The sequence below is a fragment of the Micropterus dolomieu genome, linkage group LG02 (genome assembly GCF_021292245.1).
Source record: "Micropterus dolomieu isolate WLL.071019.BEF.003 ecotype Adirondacks linkage group LG02, ASM2129224v1, whole genome shotgun sequence".
NCBI classification, from domain to species: domain Eukaryota; kingdom Metazoa; phylum Chordata; class Actinopteri; order Centrarchiformes; family Centrarchidae; genus Micropterus; species Micropterus dolomieu.
In genome coordinates this window covers 19,771,621-19,790,291 of record NC_060151.1, presented here as the reverse complement: position 1 = coordinate 19,790,291, position 18,671 = coordinate 19,771,621, and the positions used below count along the sequence as shown (strand labels likewise).

The following is an 18,671-nucleotide window of genomic DNA, read 5'->3' as shown; positions in this document are numbered from 1 at the left end:
AAACTCAAAGACTTGGGACTTACCTGGGACTTGTAAAACAATGACCCACCTCTGGCCCCTTCAGAACCAAAGTAAAATATAAAAGCATGACAACTGACATCTGACATTTTACTGTTGTCATGGTAAAAATAACCCTTACAAACAACTATGTGGGAAAATAAATTCAACAGAACTGACTTGTCATTTACAGGTCCAGTGTAAAGCTGTGGTCTGCCCTACTCGCTTTAAAACACAAAATTTCTGTGAGATGCTGAGGGAGATCTGCCCAGAGATTGACACAACGCCAGTAGGCATGATCAAAAGCTCCAGGTTTGACAGAGCAATGTCAAATATCAGATTTAAAACATGTTTCTCCTCGTTATTTCGTTATGGAAGTAAGATACAGTAAACACTTAACAAAGGGCACAATCTATAATCAATGGGTTTGTGGATGTAGTATAAAGATCCTGTCTTGGGTGTGCCAGGGTGCCAGACTTGCGGATGGTGATTGTGACTGATAGCAGACAACCGGGGATGCTCCATGTAGACGATGTGATGCAAGCAGCGGAGAGTCGGCACCACAAAGAGCTGACGGATCTGCAGAGCAAGCTGTCCTCAGATGAACCCATCAACATTCAGTTCACATCAGTAACCTTCAGTATTGCACCTGTCACACTGGCCCACATGTTTGAACACTTGGACTGACATTATGATGCAACATAGATCTAACAGTGGTTCAGATCAAGTCATGTTGCTTGTTGATTTGTTTCAGGGGACTACAGGGAGTCCAAAGGGAGCCACTCTCTCCCACCACAATATTGTAAACAATGCCTACTTTATTGGTCTCCGAATGGGTTATGGATGGAGAGTAAGTCCCTATTTGTCTCCTGATTTGAAGAAAACAAAAACAGTGAAATGTAAGTGATCTTCCATATTCCCATCAGCCTCAGGTGCGAGTGTGTGTGCCCGTACCCATGTACCACTGCTTTGGCTCTGTGCTGGGAGGGATGAGTATGGCGGTGCATGGTATCACACTGGTCTTCCCATGCTCTGGCTACAGTAGCCGAGCCAACCTAGAGGCCATTCAGAGCGAAAAGTACGGCCCGCTGCTCATCACCCGAATGACTTCCACATATATAACATTAAGCACTTTAACTGAAATAATTTAATATTTTTCTTTCACTCAAGGTGCAATTTCGTCTACGGCACTCCCACAATGTTCGCCGACATGCTTAGCCAAGATTTACACAAGTATGATTTGTCATCAGTTGAAGCTGGTAAGGGATTTGAAGACTAAAACATGATAAATATGTTGGGTTGAGCTTAGTGTGATGTTTCACAAGCATTTGAGGCATCCTTGTCTGTGTGCTGATGTGTTTTAGGTATCATGGGAGGTTCTCCGTGCCCTCCTGCGATTATGAGAAAACTGATAACAGACATGAACATGAAAGAGATAACGGTGAGTGGTTACATGTGCTATACCTTTTCAAATAATGCTGTATAAAAACGTTATAATACATAGTTATAGCTCCTCCAGCATATACATACATACATACAGCATGTGTACATTATGTTTTAATAGATATGTTATGGAACCACTGAGAACAGCCCTATTACATTTATGGGATTCCCACAAGACACAGAGGAGCTGAAGACGAACACTGTTGGATGCATCATGAGCCACACTGAGGTATGTACAAACCTTTATTTACATCATTACATTAACAACACTGCGACTTATGCCTATGTGTTTTTCCTATAGGCTAAAGTGGTGGATCCTAATAATGGGGAGATTGTCCCTCTCGGGGCCTCAGGTGAGCTGATGATCAGAGGCAGCTGTGTGATGCATGGATACTGGGACGATCCTGAGAAAACCAGACAGGCTATTTGCCAAGCCCGCTGGTACAGGACTGGGTACGTGCAATATGTACTAAACGTCTGTCTAAAAGAGAAAATACAGAGGCGTCTTACAGGGATTGATGCTAACGTGGGGAAAGAGTGTATACATGTTTCATGTGTGACTGTCTTCTACACAGTGACGTGGCCAGTCTGAACAGTCTGGGATACTGCTGCATCGAAGGACGCATAAAGGACATGATCATTCGAGGAGGGGAGAACATCTACCCCGCTGAGATAGAGCAATTTCTCTATACACATCCCAAAGTACAGGAGGTGCAGGTGAGACTCAGAACCACTGGAGGGCAGCAGAAATTAGTTTGTCTCTAAATGGAGGAACAATTGTAGACGTTCTTGTTGTTGTAAAAGAAAAAAGAAGCGTTCCATGAGAACATATTTCATGTTAGTAATAAGCTTCTAGTCCTATTTCTCTGTTTCCCAGGTGGTCGGAGTGAAAGATGAGAGGCTGGGCGAGCAGGTGTGTGCCTGCATCAGGCTGATGGAGGGCCAGACCTCCAGTGCAGAGGAGATAAAAGCATTCTGCAAAGGCCAAGTGAGAGACGGTAATAATTGCAAAAAGCTCAACTTACTCAAAATCAGAGAACAGCTGTAACATTTTGTGGACTTTCCCTCCCACTACTAGATTTCTCACTTCAAGATGCCACACTACGTGATCTTTGTAGACAGCTACCCTCTGACAGCCTCTGGAAAGGTACCATACTTCTGCTTTAACACAGACATACCTCAACTATTAAGATGGCCGATATGATTTATGGTCGATTAATATTATGAGACTGAAATGGCTGCTACTTTCTATTTTTCTAGATCAAGAAGAACTTATTAAAGGAGGCAATGGAGAAGAAATTAGGTCTTTAATTTAGTGTAGCCTGATGGACAGAATATCAGTGAGCTGAAGTGGTACTATATAATGATTGGCAGCTGGATTGTCATTACTTGAAATTCTTCTACTTTTATAGCAGATGTATACTCAAACATTGTACAACAGTAATGACATGACATGAATGGCAACTGAGCGTACTCCATCCACCGATGAAGGCCACAAGATGTGACTTAAAGCTTTGGAAAATGTCAGCAGACCTTGTGCTGTATCAACTTACATTATAGCATTTGACCCAGACAACATGTCATATTTATCATCAGTCTTTATTTACTCAAACAATTTTGACAAATTTGATATCATAACACAACGGCTTTAACCATTCATTATCTGCACATGCCATACAGAACCTAAAATAAATAGGACCTTAATGTCAGTATGTACAAATGTGGTAGGCAAAATTACCATTCTTACAAGTTATATACACACTGACACACTTTAGAACAGGCTCACAGAGTGACATCTCATAATCAAATACTAAAGGCTTCAAATTATGCTTCAACATGTCAAGATGGTGACACAAAGGTCTATGAAAGGGAGAAATATGAGGGCAAAATGGATTTAGACAAAATTCTGGGATGTAAAATGAAGGCATTGCCAATATCAAACCTGCTCAAGTCAAGTCAAATTAACATTAAGTTCACACAATAACAGATAATTAGCAGAATATGCTGCATGACACAAATGACCATGAATTCACATACACAAGCAAAGGTAAAAAAAAAAAAAAAAAGTCTCAAAATGGATCCTTGAGTCAGTTTTGTTTTGCTTGGAGTATCTTTTCGTGAAAGCTTTATAAAGCCCAAATCCACCTGCTCATCTTACGAATCCACCGTGGATATTTGCCATTAGATCACAGAATGAGGTAAATGAGCCTGTCGCAAGATATATATATATATATATATATATATATATAAAAATGTATTCATGAAACATAAAAAAGGCTAAACCCTCGAAATGTCAATGGATGTCCACAGAGGAAAACACTCGACTGCAGCGAAACCTGTGAGGAGCTGTTTGTTTAAGTGCAGGTTTAACCCAGAGCACAGAACCCGCTGGTATTCCCAAGCTTTAACATGGAGACTACTTCCAAAAGGAATTACAGCAAGCAGCCAGGCAGCAACGAAAAAAACAACTTCACTATGGCTACACGGCTTTGAACGATCAACATTCACTTCAGTCATGAATATGGGGTCCAACTCTACCTCTCCCAACCCCACATTACATATGCACACACGCGAGAAAATAGCAAATAAGAAACATTTCATCTTAAAGGATACTGTGAGATAAATTAGTTAATATGAACATATCCCTTTTTAAATATAATACATTCTAAACTGAAATGAGTTTATCTGTGCAATTTAAGTGAAAATACAAGAGGGAAAGAAGGTTAAGAGGAAGCTGTGGTCTGTCAAGGACCTTTTGTCAGGGATAGTAGTTTTCAGATCAACAGAGGAACTAAGAGTACAACGGAGCCACTTCAGAGTTGACATCTAGAGAGCAACACCATTTGCAGTGACATTCATACGAGCAAAGTACAGTACAGCTTTAGGCACATGCAAGTATGTGGTAGGAACATATGCGCACATCACTGTGCACCTACTCACAGATGCATTTAGAGCTGCAAACTGGAGGCAAGTTCATTGTACAGTCAAGCCTCTCTTGCGCGCAAAAATGCACAATCCCAAAGAGGAAACACACACCACTCTTCCTTTCAAACTCTCTCGCTCTCTCTCACACACACACACACACACGTACACACGTACACACGTACACAGCAATGGTCTTTCGAGTGTCCTCTCTGTTCCCACATTGTGTTGGGTGAGTTTCAGCAGAGGTTTATGCGGTGCGGGACGCCTCACACACTCAGAGGCAGCATGCCTGGTGGAGACATGGCTCTGGATGTTGCCATGGAGGTCAAGGAGCTGGGGTCCAATCCATTAACAGTCCTGCAGTTGCAACGTGAACATGCACAATATTAACAAACGCACATACAGGGCAAAAAGAAATACGCATAAAACATGGTATAATACACTAGTTATTTTCTGCACAGTAAGACAAGTAGAAAGGGGAAGAATGAAACCACTTGCTAAAACACTCACGTTTTGTCAAAGTAAGTGGTATGTAGAGAGTGAGAGAACTTGGTGGCATTGCTGTTGAGGAGTGTGCCGTTGTCTTTGGAGAAATTTTTTCTTGCTGCCTGGTCTTTGGCAAAGTTCCTACATGCGGCAAGTTTGGACTCCAAAGCCTAGTCCCAAAACAGGAAATACAATCTGTGTTATACATGAACTCATCTGCAACCTGTTCAGAATTTTAAAGCACTGTTTGTTTACTTTGTGAACCCTGTGATTCATACAGAGAACAAAACCCCCATACCAAAAAGGTAATGTATTTATGTGTTAAATTAAAAGGAATATCTACCCCAACTTTCCTCAGGAGGTCACCAACAATATTAAGAGCTGAGATTCTAGCAGAAGGAGTGAGGGATGAGTTGCCACAGCCATTGGTCAAGGCTGCACAAGCACACAAGCCAATATTAATACACATATCAGTGAATATCCTATTTCACATACACAGTAAAGACTGAGAGTAACTAACACCAACCTTTTGAGCTGATGAAGGGGTGCTCTATGCTCTTTCCTACGGGTGTGGCTGGGAGGGATAAAGAGGCCTGTACTGCAGAATCCATCTTGTCGATGTCTAAGGTGGGTGAGCTGGGTGCTGACATCCTGTCTGTAGTCCGCTCCCGTACTGCCAGCTCCTGTCTCAGGTCTGCAGAAGATAAGAGTCAAACTCATGAATAACTCCTCCACTAACTCTCACAGAGGTAACATGCTGCCTGCAAAAGGTCAGAATGGATTCCAACGGGCTTTGTCTTCACCTCGTGCTTCATCTTTCAGCCGCTGCACAGATACCAGAAGAGACTCCTTCTCATCCAGCTCACTTTCCAGGAAGGCATTTCTCTCAATGGCCTGGTTTAAACGGCCCTCAAAGTCCTCAAGAGACACTATTGTTGCCCTGCACATAGAGGTTGATGGACACAGCTGTTAAAACCTTTTATGAACGTTACATAAGGTCCAATTGATTGAAAATCAAAATACAGTTAGAATTAATCATCCCCTCAGGGCCGAAGCAGTGTAGGTGGGGGTGTAGTAAGAGCAATACTCAGCACAAAGACTTTGGAAGGTTAACCTATGTCTTTTTTTAGCCTTTCCAAAGCCAAAGACACAGGAGCAAAATTGTAAGGAAAACTTTGTGTTTGTCTGCTCCGACGTAAGTTACAGTCTTACCAAATCCGGCTAACCAGCTTACTAAGTTACCTACAGTAGCAAGAGAGTATTAGCTACTTTTCAAAAAATCTGCCAGTCACAATTTCAGCTAGCAAAATTGACAGTCACCAACTCAAAATGAGAGGCCTGCTGTCAACAAACCCACTGTTTTTTTTGTTTGAGAATTTTGAGCGGAAAATTTGCCACTATTTTCATTGATGTGCTGGGTGAGAATTAAAAAAAACCAACAACTTATATATCATATATTAACCAAAATGTCCTGTCGGTCTGACCTTTTGGCTCTCTCCAGGTCATCGTTGGCCTGCTCAAGCTCTCGGACGTATTTGTGGAGCTGCTCCTTGATGCTGCGTGTTTGGCCCAGGTCATCCTCTAGCATAGAAATCTGTTTATAACTCTGGGCATACTGCTGCTCCAGCTTCTCCTGATAGAGACGGAGAGAGTGGAGAAGAGAACAGAGCTTAGGAGCGAGTGCATGTAGAGAAACAAGAACATCACACAGACATACTGGTACAGAAAACAACTTTATCAACTTTAATGTACTTTTGATGAGGCATGCGGTGTTAAAGTACCATTTTATATACTATTCAATGGTAAATTGCAGTACTGCTACAGTTTTTAATACAACCTGGTGAATCATAAGACTGTTAGAAAATATGTTCTTCCACATTCCACTTCAAAGAGCCTCTTCGTTCCTTGGGGAGACCCTGTGGCACTTCACAGTACAGTGAGGGCTGTGTGCCAGTATTGTGGCCCCTCAGGTACAGAGACAGGAAAGCATGATTTATGATCTCTCTGGTCTCTCATGATCTTCATTCACACCGTTAATCCTCTTCAGGATTAGCTGCTGCAAGCATGCTCACGTTGGGCCACATGTAAGGCACAATACTTTTCTGCTCTGTGTACAGTGGCGGTGTACAGTTTAATTTCCTGAATGTATACACAGTAATTTGTTAAACTATGGACTATTGGATCACCAAGCGAGCGCACTCTGATTATGCCTACAGTGATTAAGAACCAGACTTGTCCTTGCAGTTTTCTATTTTCTTCCTCTTTATCCTGACATCCAATTAAGGAGTGCTGGAGGATTAACTAAGAGCATGCCTTATTATGACCTACCATACAAATAACACATTGGACCTTGTCCTCAGGATCCAACAGAGATCACATAACCTCTTAAGTAAGAACAAATTAGTTTATTGGTGTCCTAAACCACAGACCGCAAAAGCAAGCCAAATCCCAAAATAAGCTGCACGGCAAGTCGCCAGGCCCAGTTACCTTGAGGTTCGCCATCTCATTCTTCAGTCTCTCATTTTCACTCTGGAGGTCTCGAAGGCGGTGTTCAGCCTGGCAAAGCTGTGCCTCCAGCTCTGCTTCCAGCTCCCGGCTCCCCTCCTGGAACTCCTGCAGTTCTTCCTGGGCATCATGGCAACTGGATGTTACACACACAGACACAGTGGGGAGAAACATAAACAATCATTGTCAATTACCGGCTACCCTGTGCACTGTCCACTATTGAATTCTGTATAGCTGACTGGCTCAATGACGGCGGGCATGGGCTCTAGAAAACTGACTGCTTTTGTCCTGTAAGATGAGCCAGGCTCAGACATGTTCTAGTAGCTTTATCACCAATGACCAGAAATAAACCTGCATTAAAAGCCCGTTGTAGATTTTTAACGTTCACTCCTGACTCCGCCAAACAGGAAACTGTGTTGTCGAGTTAAGTGTTCTAAATATACAGCTCTGCAGAGACAGCTGAACTGTGACAGTAGATGGCTCAGAAGTAGCTCTGAAAAACAGGCCTGCTGTCGTGCGTCCTCAGCTGTGAGAAAAAAGGTTAAAAGGTCAAGAGTCGAAGACAAAATGAGAGTGCAGAGAAACAGGATGAGGACATGGGCTAAGAAACAGGATGTGTATACACGCTGGTCAGGGCTGAACCCATGCAGAGAATCTAAAAACACAACACACAAACACACAGTAACTCATAAACGTAGTCCTGACGTGTGTAGATTGATTTGAGTGAAAAATCCAACATGGGATATGAAGGAAAAAGTAATTTGGTGGCAATGTCTGAGTTTATTTAATCTAAATGGTCCCTAGTTTTATGCACACACGATGACACCGAGGTTAACACTGTTCTGAGATCAGCTGACTCGTGCTGGATAATGGCCTCACAGTGGCTCTACAGAGCAACCCATGATATCAGTTGTTGTGCTGGAGTCGTTCCACACATACCAGCGTCACAGTGGCTTGCTTCATCAGCATGCTGGGTCCTATAACTTCCCTGTTTGACAGTGAGGCTTGTCCTCTCTCATGCTTTTCATGGTTTAAAATGGTACGCTGGCATGCATTACATAGAACAGCAATAAATGACACAGAATGTGCAAAAATGACTGAATGCAGGCAATATAAATGCACTTCACATTATTAAATGTTTTATTGATAATCAAAAAATGTATGATGTCCAAGTGGCGCTAGTCTGAACAAATTGGAAAAAGTCAAGATTAAAGATATCACTTCAGGGAGATAACTTCCTTAAGGTAACTAAGTGATCCTGAGAAAACGTGCACAAAAACATGTGTGAGATAGGCCAGGGTTAGCTATATACTTGGTGTTATTTTTTCCATGGGTTGAAGTTTTTTCCTCTTTACCCACAGCAGGAATTTCTTAGAAAACCACCAGGACTTTAACCCTCTCTGTGCAGTTTCACACTTCCTTTGAGCGAATCATGGGGCCTAACTCCACAAATAGAAAAGACAGACGGACTGAGTTCAACAAAGATTTGCTGCCTATCCCAACGTAGGCTGTGGTGTCTTTTAAAGAAGTCACAGATGTAGTCATTTCCTACCGAGCGAGCCACAGCTGTTTGTGGGCCGTGATTTCAAAACGCTTGTCTGGTCATTTGCCTTATATGGCTACACACAGGGTTTCTGTGCTGAAACTTTTAATAGAGACGCGTCCACAAAACATTCGGTTCAAGATAAAGACATAATTATTATGTGATCACATCTTTCATAACTACAGACAAAACCACATCTTCAGCAAATAAGCATCTGCCTATTATGTAAGACTACACCACTACAAATTTTTAAACATCACGGCTTCCTGCTGTTTGGAGTTTTGAATGTTTTTATGAGTGTTTATTTCAAATGGGGGATTGCCACAACACAGATCACAAAATAAAACATGACACATGGTTACATAACCCAATTTGCAAGAGTGAGCTTAGTAGGCAAACAGTAAAAGAACATCTGTCCTATTGCCACATGAACATGGTATGTCATGACTGGTCATAACAAGATGTTAAACATGGATAAAAGGGTTACATACTGGTCAGTACATGTGAGAAGTAAATCACAATGCCTACCTTTTCTTATATTTGAGAGCTTGGGACTTCCAGTAATCAACTTCCTCATCCTTTGACGAAAATTTGGGAATCATCTCTTTGTCCATATCAGGGCACCCTGGGAATTAAGGAGACATATATTTATTAGCCTCACAGCTGATTTCAATAACTTAAAAGGACATTTGAAAACAATGCAAGGCTTGTGCTCCTGAGGTTAGGACCACCACTGAAAAGTAAAAAAAGAAAAAAAAAAACAACACACACACAAAATGTACTCAAACATGGTACAACATTTTCACTATTTGCATCCTTTGGCATGTAGAGTCTGGCATGGTGCATTCCCATCTTATCTTAGAGCTAACCAACCAGGCAAATCGAGATGAAAATCTTCCCTCATTTCTCACTGGAGATGCGAAGATAACAGAACAGGCCTGTCGTTACTGGAAAGGGACAAACAGGGCCGTGTCACCCTACGCTCTGAGGTCATGTCATCCGTAGTTAGTCATGAATCACTAGCTACATCACCCAGTCTTTTACAAGCTTGGTGGCCAACATGGCAAGACTTTTTATGACTGAATAGCCTGAATGATGTCCGGTGCCCGGTAAATGTGTGTAATCTTTATCAAGTGTGGTTAATGCCAAACAGATCAAAGCTGTCGGTTGTAGCCTAGTTCTGAAGTTTTGACCAAGAGCTTTTTATCTTCCGTCCTGCTTGCGGAAATAACACTTTACTAGACGGCTTTTCCTCTTTTCTGGTGAGCTAATAAACTCTGCCTCACTCTGCGATCTATGAGGCAGGTTTCAGGAAATTGTCGAACACATCTGGAAAGAGCCGCTGCGGTGTGTTCTGTTTGGGGGAAATACAGCTGCTGCACACATGCCCTTCCAATTGCTGTAGCTCCAGGATCCAAACAGAGATTATCAGGATTTCCTGCAGATAGGTCAGACAACCAGTGGATGTAGCACCGGAACCCATTCAGCCGGACTGAAGGTCAAGCAGATAACGCTTTTAGGCAGTTATTTATAAGGCTTGAGGAATTTGGTTTGATTTGTGTTAAAACTGTCTGTGCACAAAGTGGTTATATAAGAAAGTGGTATATGTTACTGTAGCGATTATTATTATATTTTGGCGAGACTAGGAGGAGGATGTGTTGTCTTCCTTGCCAAGGAGAAGATGGTCTAGACTCAGAGGCCAGACCGCCTGCTCTTCCCTTTCAACATTTCTCAGAGATGGCGTCATAAACAATTTTCTTGCTACTGGTCCCTCACGTGTCAGTACACTACTTTGGAAACCACAAAGGAAACTGGAGACCAAAATACTTTAAGGGTGGAGAGAGTGAAATGTTCCCCGGCTGCTACAGACATAACATGTTAGTTGTGTCATATAGAGCCTTCAAATCCCTCCAGGGAACAACCCAAACTATTTTTTCTGATTATATACAGAGAACAGAATTTCAAGGTAGTCTAACAAACAGCAGATCTCTACTTGTTGTGATACTGAATGGGCTGAATGGGATCCAGTGCTTTATATTGATCAGTGTGGGTCTCCACAAGGCATGAGTGACAGGAAACAGTTTCCATAGTGATTCAGATCAAAGGCCTTATCAGGATAACACATGGCTATATCTCAGCCCACTGACCAATGACAGGATGCTCAAATGGGGCAATAGAGATACTAAAGCCATTTCACATATTTAGGCCAGATGAGGACAGACTGGCCCTGTACTGGTAACACAATACATCACTTAAAATGAGATGAAAAGGTTAAGTTACATCATGTTGAGCACTGTGACTGCCAGAAAGAAAAAACTAGCTCCTGTTATCTTTCATTTCAGCATCCTTTGGAGTGGTGTCAGCTTGACCCCTTTATCTATTTGTCTGCTGAAACAATACCTGGACAGGCCAGGCCCGTAGCCAGCAAAGATGGTGATGGTGACCCTCCACTTGGTGTGGAGCCATCTGGAAGTTACAGACAGGAGAAGGTCGTGAAGAGAGTTTCCTTTCCCTGATTCCGGTCTCTACATCCTCATTTGTTGCAGATGACTAGGTGCTTACTAAGAGCTCAAGTGCTGATGTAGTCACATTTTTATAGTGGGGCCATTGAGAGGGGTGAAAATACCTCTTATAGTCCTATTGGTTTGCTCTTATTTTAATAATAATCAGATCACAGGGTGTGGTGTCAGTGTTCCCCTGACCTGGGCCTATATTTTGGTCCCTTGTGTTATGGAAGGGGGTTTTTCTATAAAAATGACTATGTAGATGCACCACAAATAGGTTAACTGTGATTTTATAGCCAGCGTGCACATATTTTGCAACAATCATAAACAGTAAGCAAAAAAGAACAGAGTGACATTTATCAGACCAGATTTGTCTGAACTGCGGCAGGTTGTAATTCAGATAACGTTAGCTAACAAACGCTGCTGTCAATGTGTGGAAATCTGATACTGCGTGGTTAGACAGACAGAATACAGAAGCTTAGGATAATGCCAAAACAGCACGCGTTACACGAAAACAAGAAAATACCACATACAAAAAATACATGGTATGTAAAGCAAAAAATCAAAGCAGAGTCTTCTCAACATTTAAACCGAGCTCGACTGTCATCTCCGTATTCACACAGACGCCGCTGGCTAAATACGACAGCTCAACACAAACAGGTCCAACAGTAAACACGTCAAAACGGAACATTTTCCCTCTTAAAGTTGGTACCTGCTCATGTCAAATCGTTGTCCAACAGTCTTCTGTTTCAGCGGGTCACCTTCTAGCCGGTGTTACATCCAACACACACCTCTCTCCCCTGCCCTGGCCTCGGATGGTACTATAGTGACTGAGCTGTGTTTAGGAAATTGCCAACGCGTCTCCCGGAACCGACGTAAATCCTGACATAGACGTACGTGATGACGTTATTTACGTCACGACTGGGCAGGGCTGCCATAGAAATAGATGTGCTAGAATCACGCACCTCTTTTTTAAAAAACAATTTTGGACTGTGGATTTGCAGCCACACCGTTATTACTACAGTGACCACAAGGTGGCATATGATTGCCAGAGAATAAATCACTACACAGGGAAAGAGAACATCAAGACAATAAAATATTTCTGAATAGATATAATTGCCTTGATTGTAACTGTTAGTTTATTAATTCAAATACTTTGTGCCTTGTTTCTCTGTTAGCCTATATCCTTTCCAAAGGCGGTTCTAGACCAATTTTATTGAGGGGGCCAGGCTGGGGCCAGTTGTTTTGTCAGAGGGGCACAATCAATCCGGGACAAAAGAGACAAAGGCAATGTTCAAGCTTTCAAAATGTCTTGTTTAGTATATAATGTAATGTTTTAGTATGTTTCAGTAACTTACAGTTATTTGTTTCAGTAACAGGATATTTTCAATAACTTAGTAGTTTTATTAAATTACATTATACAAAAATGTACCCATATACCCATTCCTGTTAACTTTAGCTCAAGTTACAGTACACTCTTTGATGCAACACTTCTTTGTAAGGCTTAATGAACAGTTTAAGCTCTAGGGTACAAGACATTCTCTGGAACCCAGTTTGTATTTTGGATCCCACTATAACTTTTGCTAGGAAACAAGAAACACGTTGTGGCGAATTCTGCCTGCCTGCCTGCCGAGAAATGCATCCACCTCATGGGTCATTTATGCTGAGAAAAGAGGCGGATGCAAATCTCGGCAGGTAGCCACAAAATTTGATCAGCCGAATTATGCATCAACCTCTTTGGGTCCTTCTCAGACACTTTGCTGTGCTCATTGATCAAACAGCATTATCACCACATTTATTTACTGAATCTCAAGGAATGGTACTTCTACCAAGTGTATTAAAATATTAAAGACTCTAAACGTTCATAAAATATATACTTCGAATCATTTATCACCATTGATGAAGCCCACAAAGAATATTAAAATTAAAATCATTATTTGGAGGCGCATGCAATTCTCGGCAGGCAGGCAAAACTCGGCATAACACCGGTCCAGCCACTAATCGACCATTGCGGTGGCATAGGGCCCCGTGGCCAGCAGAGGGCCCGTGGCCAGCAGAGGGCCCCATACAGTCACTGCATGCTAGTGGTGGAAAAAAAAACACTGAAAAAAGAAACTTAAAATAATAAATAAATAAAATGAAAGATAGCTCTTTATATTACGTACCATAATAAGCATATTGGTTATTTAATTTAGTCATATACTTTGGAAAATCAGCTGTGACCTGTGACTCTTAACCCTGACCGACCCTGTGACATCACTCGTTACGCTGGGTCGGCCAGGCTTGATGTCTGACAAGAGAAGATCATAATTGTCCGGGCATGTAAAAAGACAACAGAAGAGAGGAGGCAATAGGATAAAGGTATGTAAGCCCACAGGGTCCGTTTTCCTAGGCCTGTGTTTTTAGATAATCTGCTCTAAAGGTCTTACATTAGTCTTAGTTAGCCGCGCTGGTATTAACAATGCTAACGCTGTAGCTTGCTAACATGCTAACCGAGATTAGCATCACAATTTTTGTGCAACTGCATAAACATAGTATAGTATTAATATTATACCATACTATAGGATTAACTTGTATTATTAAAGGCAGTTGATTAGGTTAATAGTGTTATTAGGACATTGATCTTCTTCAATTTAAGCCATTAGCCTTTAGTTTATCAATCTAACATTAATCTCCAAAGCAGCTAGTGTTGAAAAGACATCTTTTCTAAAGTCACTTTTTAAAAGGAGACAGCATCAAACTCTGGCAGATTGTCTTGAATTATAAGATCCTCCACATCTAATAACACAAGTCAGTAATTTAAGTTCAGTCAATTTATTTATATATTTTTATTATTTCATAGCAGGTCCATCAGCCTCCAACATTGGTTTCATCCAAGAAGCTGACAGGTAAGTTTAGGCCTACATCAACAATATCTAAACAGTTATGTCAACTTACTAAAATTACTTATTGTCCGTGTTAATCTCCTCATAGGTCTACCTGTGCCTGTTGAAGTGGAGAGCAGTACCATCGTGCTTACCATCACACCTGGCTTTCCAGTTTCTACTCCTCCAGTGGATCCAGCTGACTGGACATCTGTCCTTAATGACCAGTTATAGGTTGATGTGGTGAGCTGTAAAACCGACACAGGTTGACAGAGACATTTTGACTTTTCTAAAAAGACACCCAGACAGTAAAAGTCTTTTCTATCTTTACATGTTTAGATCACTCATAAAGAAGCTGGTTGAGAAAAATGATGCTATCAACTGTTTTGTAGTTTTTGTCTCTTAATCTCTTGTCTGGCTTTTAATAAAGATTTAAGCTTTGGTCATAATCACTTAATCATTGTTTTTATTCAGAACTAAATTCATCAGTGTCTACTGGCTCTTGAACTGCCATTAAGCTCAGTAGCTCTGGTGGTATCATATGTTTCCTGTTTGACATCAAACATAGTAGATATAATAATACAGAGTTATTGTTTTTCATCAGAATCAGCTTTATTGTCAAACAGGTTTAAGAAATGTTCTTTTGTGTTTTTGTGCTAAACAAACATGGCAGGTTTAAGAATTCGTCGGGTCTTATTTAAAAACAAGAGACGTTGTTTCTGTGTCATATATAGTGACAATGCCCGACAGTCAGAGGGGCCTCCAACTAAATTTTGATTCGGGCCCCTGAAGCTCTAGGGCCGGCTCTGCATTCTCAAGAGATGTCAGGTGATTGCATTCAGATGATCCTTATTAGTCTTACAAAACAGGCTGAAAAGGCCACAACAAAATATAAATGTAGCCTACTTGTTTGCAAGTTTCAGCTCACCTGGCTATGGTTCCATTAACACACAGTGTTATGTGCTGTTGTGTTATGACTGCTCCTCTATGAAGTTTGGTACCCATCCAGCTGTGATACATGACTCAGAGGAACCGCACGCATCTCCAAAAGTCTTTGTCAGGAAGTATACAAAATAAAAAAGACACCATATACCATGATAAAACAGAGTATTCCCACTTTGTGTTCAAATTGTGTTGACTTTTGTGACTCAACTCTACAGTAATTTTTGTGGATGTAGTCTGTGTGAAACAATCAAACCATAGTTTTATATCACAGATGGTATATATTTCTATAAATGTGTTTCCCGTCTGGGCCATTTAAAAAAAATTCAATAAATTTTCTAAGGATGCTCCTTTAATATAAAGTTTGGAAAATATGAGCTTATTATCAAATTCCCTTACTCACCTAATTGTTCAACACTCACACACACTCTAACAAATACAATTATTATTAATTAATTTGAACAAATCTGCATTTTAAATGTAGGTAGCATGAACACCAGTGAAGGGCTTTTCAATGCTTTGTCATCACTACTTCATTTAAGCTGCAACCTAATAATAATAATAGGCCTATATTAAATATAAAACAGGCCTATCGCTAATTAGTCAGGTGTGCTATTTTGCTAATATTTAAAGAACGGAATTGATCACATAGCGCCATGTAAAGAACATGAAATATGAACCAGCTTGGCCGCTTGAACTGCCCATAATGCCTCCAGGGAACCCAATCAGTCTTGTCACATCAGCCGCAGGTGGCAGGCCCTGTTTTACAAGGCGCAGCTTTCGCCTCCACCCACATTCAAAAGTAAAGAAAGTCATGCGCTGAGAGAGAAGAACTTGAAGAGGAATTGACACCACATTTACCAAGGAATTTTAGCCTAAACCATTTCCCAACACTTGTTGCAGTAGGCAATTTATTTTTCCTTCCATGGCATTTTACAACGAAGATAGCCAGGAGGACGCACGAGAGTGTCCAGTGTGCTATGAGGGTCTGTCGGGCACGGAGAGGACTCTGAGCTGCGGACATGTATTCTGCCACGACTGTCTGGTCAAAACGCTGGTCAGCATCAACAACGAAGGAAACATCAAAGGCACTATTGTTTGCCCTATCTGCCGACATCTTACATTCATTAAGAAACAAAAGGAAACCCTTGTGTCCCTTGCGGCGAATAAGGATCCAGATGAAGCGCAGACGCTACAGGTGCCTCTCCCTCTGCCACTGAGAGAGCTCCAGAGCGCACGGCGCGCCTCCAGGGACAGTTTACCGAGGGGAGTTAACTGGATTGCTCACAGCTTTAGGTGGATGTCAGAACGAGTCCGTCGACAGAGGTTGATCATCCCCAGCCATAATGCATTTCAGATCTTTATCATAAGCGCTGAAGGGCGACCCATGTGTGAAGACGACGTGCTCAGCGTTGTGGTGACAGCTGTTCGACCCCAGGGCAGGCGAAGGCGCAGGATTTGCACAACTGCACGATGCCTGTTCGTTTTGCTTTCAGTGTTTACGTTACTGGCACTAGTGGCGGCAACTTTACCCTGGGTTTTGTTGGCATAGCCCAGTGATATTTGGATGTCTGGATTATGCAGTGCCAATAGGGAATGATGATCTGACATTTGCAGAAAACAGCTTTGTCCTTAGTAGCTACAGCTATGCAATGAAGTGTGCAAAGCAGTTTATTTGTTTTGATGATAAAAATAATCTGGTGCATTTAAGTGAATAATCAATCCACTGAAAATGTACATTTTAGTTTTAAGGTAAGCCATGCAACATGGTTTTAATAGTTGCTTATTGTCATTTTCTTTCCTCATTTTAAAGAAAAGTCAAGAAGTTAATAGGCACATGCCTGTGTCCTTTATGAGCATCACCAAGCAACAACCTAAAGTAAAGTAAAGGTTAGGAAAGCCTTGACAGCAAAGCCTTCTGTTTTGCATTCCTGTCAATGACATGTTCTACATGTTTATGAACCATTTCAACATACATCCAAAATGTATAAATCCAAGTAGGTTGGACATTCTGAAATCATAATTTCAACTGTTTCCAAATGGCAGCAAACAACTTTGTGAACAAAAATGATAAACTCCAGAGATTCTTATTTCACATGTCTGGATATTTTCTTAAAAGAAAAAAGACAGGGGTTACATTTTGGCAGCAAGAGATGAGCTTGGTTTAGTGATGGAACAAAGTGTGACAATAAGGACCCTGTTAAAACAGTCATGGGGTATCATGTTGACAGACCTTCTCTCCTCCTTACATTACAAGGATAAATGACAGACATTTAAAAAATGTTATCTCACACTTTCCATTTTCTACTTTAGTGATCAAATGAGATTTTTTTATTTTTTATAGTCAGATTGTTGGAGGAAGTAAGTGGTTGTATAATAACCCTCAGTAAGATCCTATAAAAGAACATGACTGGCTTCCCTTCCAGTGAGTATAAAGATGGTGTAAACAGAGCCACTGCTAAAACTTTCAGTAAGAAATAATTGATGCACTTGTGGCAGCTTGAAGGAGATAGACTAGCAGGTATGGGATGAGATGTGCTTGGCTGATTGCTGTAAGGAGATACACTGCTGGACGGTAGCATTAGATTACCACACTGACTCTTTAAGAGTCCAGATTGAAATGGAGCAGAGAGACCAGCAACCTGGGGTGGAGATTCCCAACAAATGAAGAACTAGTTTTCAGAATGAGTTTTGTCAGTATTACCACCATCCTGACAAACACTCCTAGTTTTCTTTACTGGAAAGCCTTCAGCCATCCTGCTGGGCCAGTCCTACAGGTTACACACATGAAGAGGCCTCTGCTTTTCAGTCATATGTGGTTTACTCAGAGGAGGATAACAATGATTTATTTCCTTTGCATGAATCAGACATTTTGATTCATATTCCTGTTGGTGGCCTGCATTTCAGTGGGGGTAACCAAATTGATTGTAAAGTTGTAAATGTGCAAAAGTCAACAATTTCAAGGCAAATAGATAATAGCAGAAAATGATAATACTAGCAATGTATTCAGGTCAAAATTATGACAGCACCAAGAGTGAGAAAATTGGTTTCTCAACCAGTATGCTCACACTATAACCTAAATGGCAGGATTAACCTCAGCAGTGGTGGAAGAAGTACTCAGATCCTTATCAAAGTTAAAGTACTTATTTTGTTCCCTGTGATTGATACAGAATATTATAATATATGATATTGTTAATACTGACGCATCAACACATAAACTGCATTCTACTGTTGTAGCTGGCTGATGTGAAGCCACAATAAATCTGAGGGGTTGTGAGCTGATTAAAGGGAGAGTAAAGAAGACAAAACAAAGTTCTGATTAAAATCTGTTTTCATTTTTTCTGTGAAATATTAGATACTCTTACCTCTCTGTGTTTCGAACAGTTATTTAAATGACATGTTTAAAGGGGGAATGTCTTTTCGGTGGAACAGCTAACAACTCATGGACATCTGAAATAAGAC

General features: G+C 41.1%; 3 protein-coding genes and 1 long non-coding RNA gene across 4 annotated transcripts; 3 read left to right on the top strand and 1 right to left on the bottom strand.

Annotated features, from left to right (window-relative positions):
- The first annotated feature begins 777 nt into the window (after positions 1-777).
- Positions 778-2,806, top strand: LOC123965921 (medium-chain acyl-CoA ligase ACSF2, mitochondrial-like). Its single transcript, XM_046042226.1, has 10 exons — positions 778-847; positions 924-1,075; positions 1,168-1,256; positions 1,362-1,438; positions 1,562-1,669; positions 1,742-1,893; positions 2,016-2,157; positions 2,318-2,428; positions 2,519-2,587; positions 2,701-2,806. Exons 1-10 carry the CDS (start codon positions 830-832, stop codon positions 2,749-2,751), a joined length of 969 nt encoding a protein of 322 aa, XP_045898182.1. The 5' UTR covers positions 778-829; the 3' UTR covers positions 2,752-2,806.
- Positions 2,807-3,020: 214 nt separating this feature from the next.
- Positions 3,021-12,255, bottom strand: ndel1b (nudE neurodevelopment protein 1-like 1b). The gene is made up of 9 exons (XM_046042222.1): positions 12,116-12,255; positions 9,428-9,524; positions 7,339-7,492; positions 6,336-6,484; positions 5,655-5,791; positions 5,378-5,545; positions 5,195-5,286; positions 4,876-5,021; positions 3,021-4,722 (listed from the first exon to the last, which is right to left on the bottom strand). Exons 2-9 carry the CDS (start codon positions 9,511-9,513, stop codon positions 4,632-4,634), a joined length of 1,023 nt encoding a protein of 340 aa, XP_045898178.1. The 5' UTR covers positions 9,514-9,524; positions 12,116-12,255; the 3' UTR covers positions 3,021-4,631.
- Positions 12,256-13,679: 1,424 nt separating this feature from the next.
- Positions 13,680-14,693, top strand: LOC123967456. Its single transcript, XR_006824242.1, has 3 exons — positions 13,680-13,764; positions 14,246-14,291; positions 14,377-14,693. It is a non-coding gene; the product is annotated as an uncharacterized LOC123967456 (long non-coding RNA).
- Positions 14,694-16,104: 1,411 nt separating this feature from the next.
- On the top strand, positions 16,105-16,761 carry LOC123967528 (RING finger protein 222). The gene has a single exon (XM_046043649.1). The coding sequence runs from the start codon at positions 16,135-16,137 to the stop codon at positions 16,759-16,761; it is 627 nt and encodes a 208-aa protein (XP_045899605.1). The 5' UTR covers positions 16,105-16,134.
- The last annotated feature ends 1,910 nt before the right edge of the window (positions 16,762-18,671 follow it).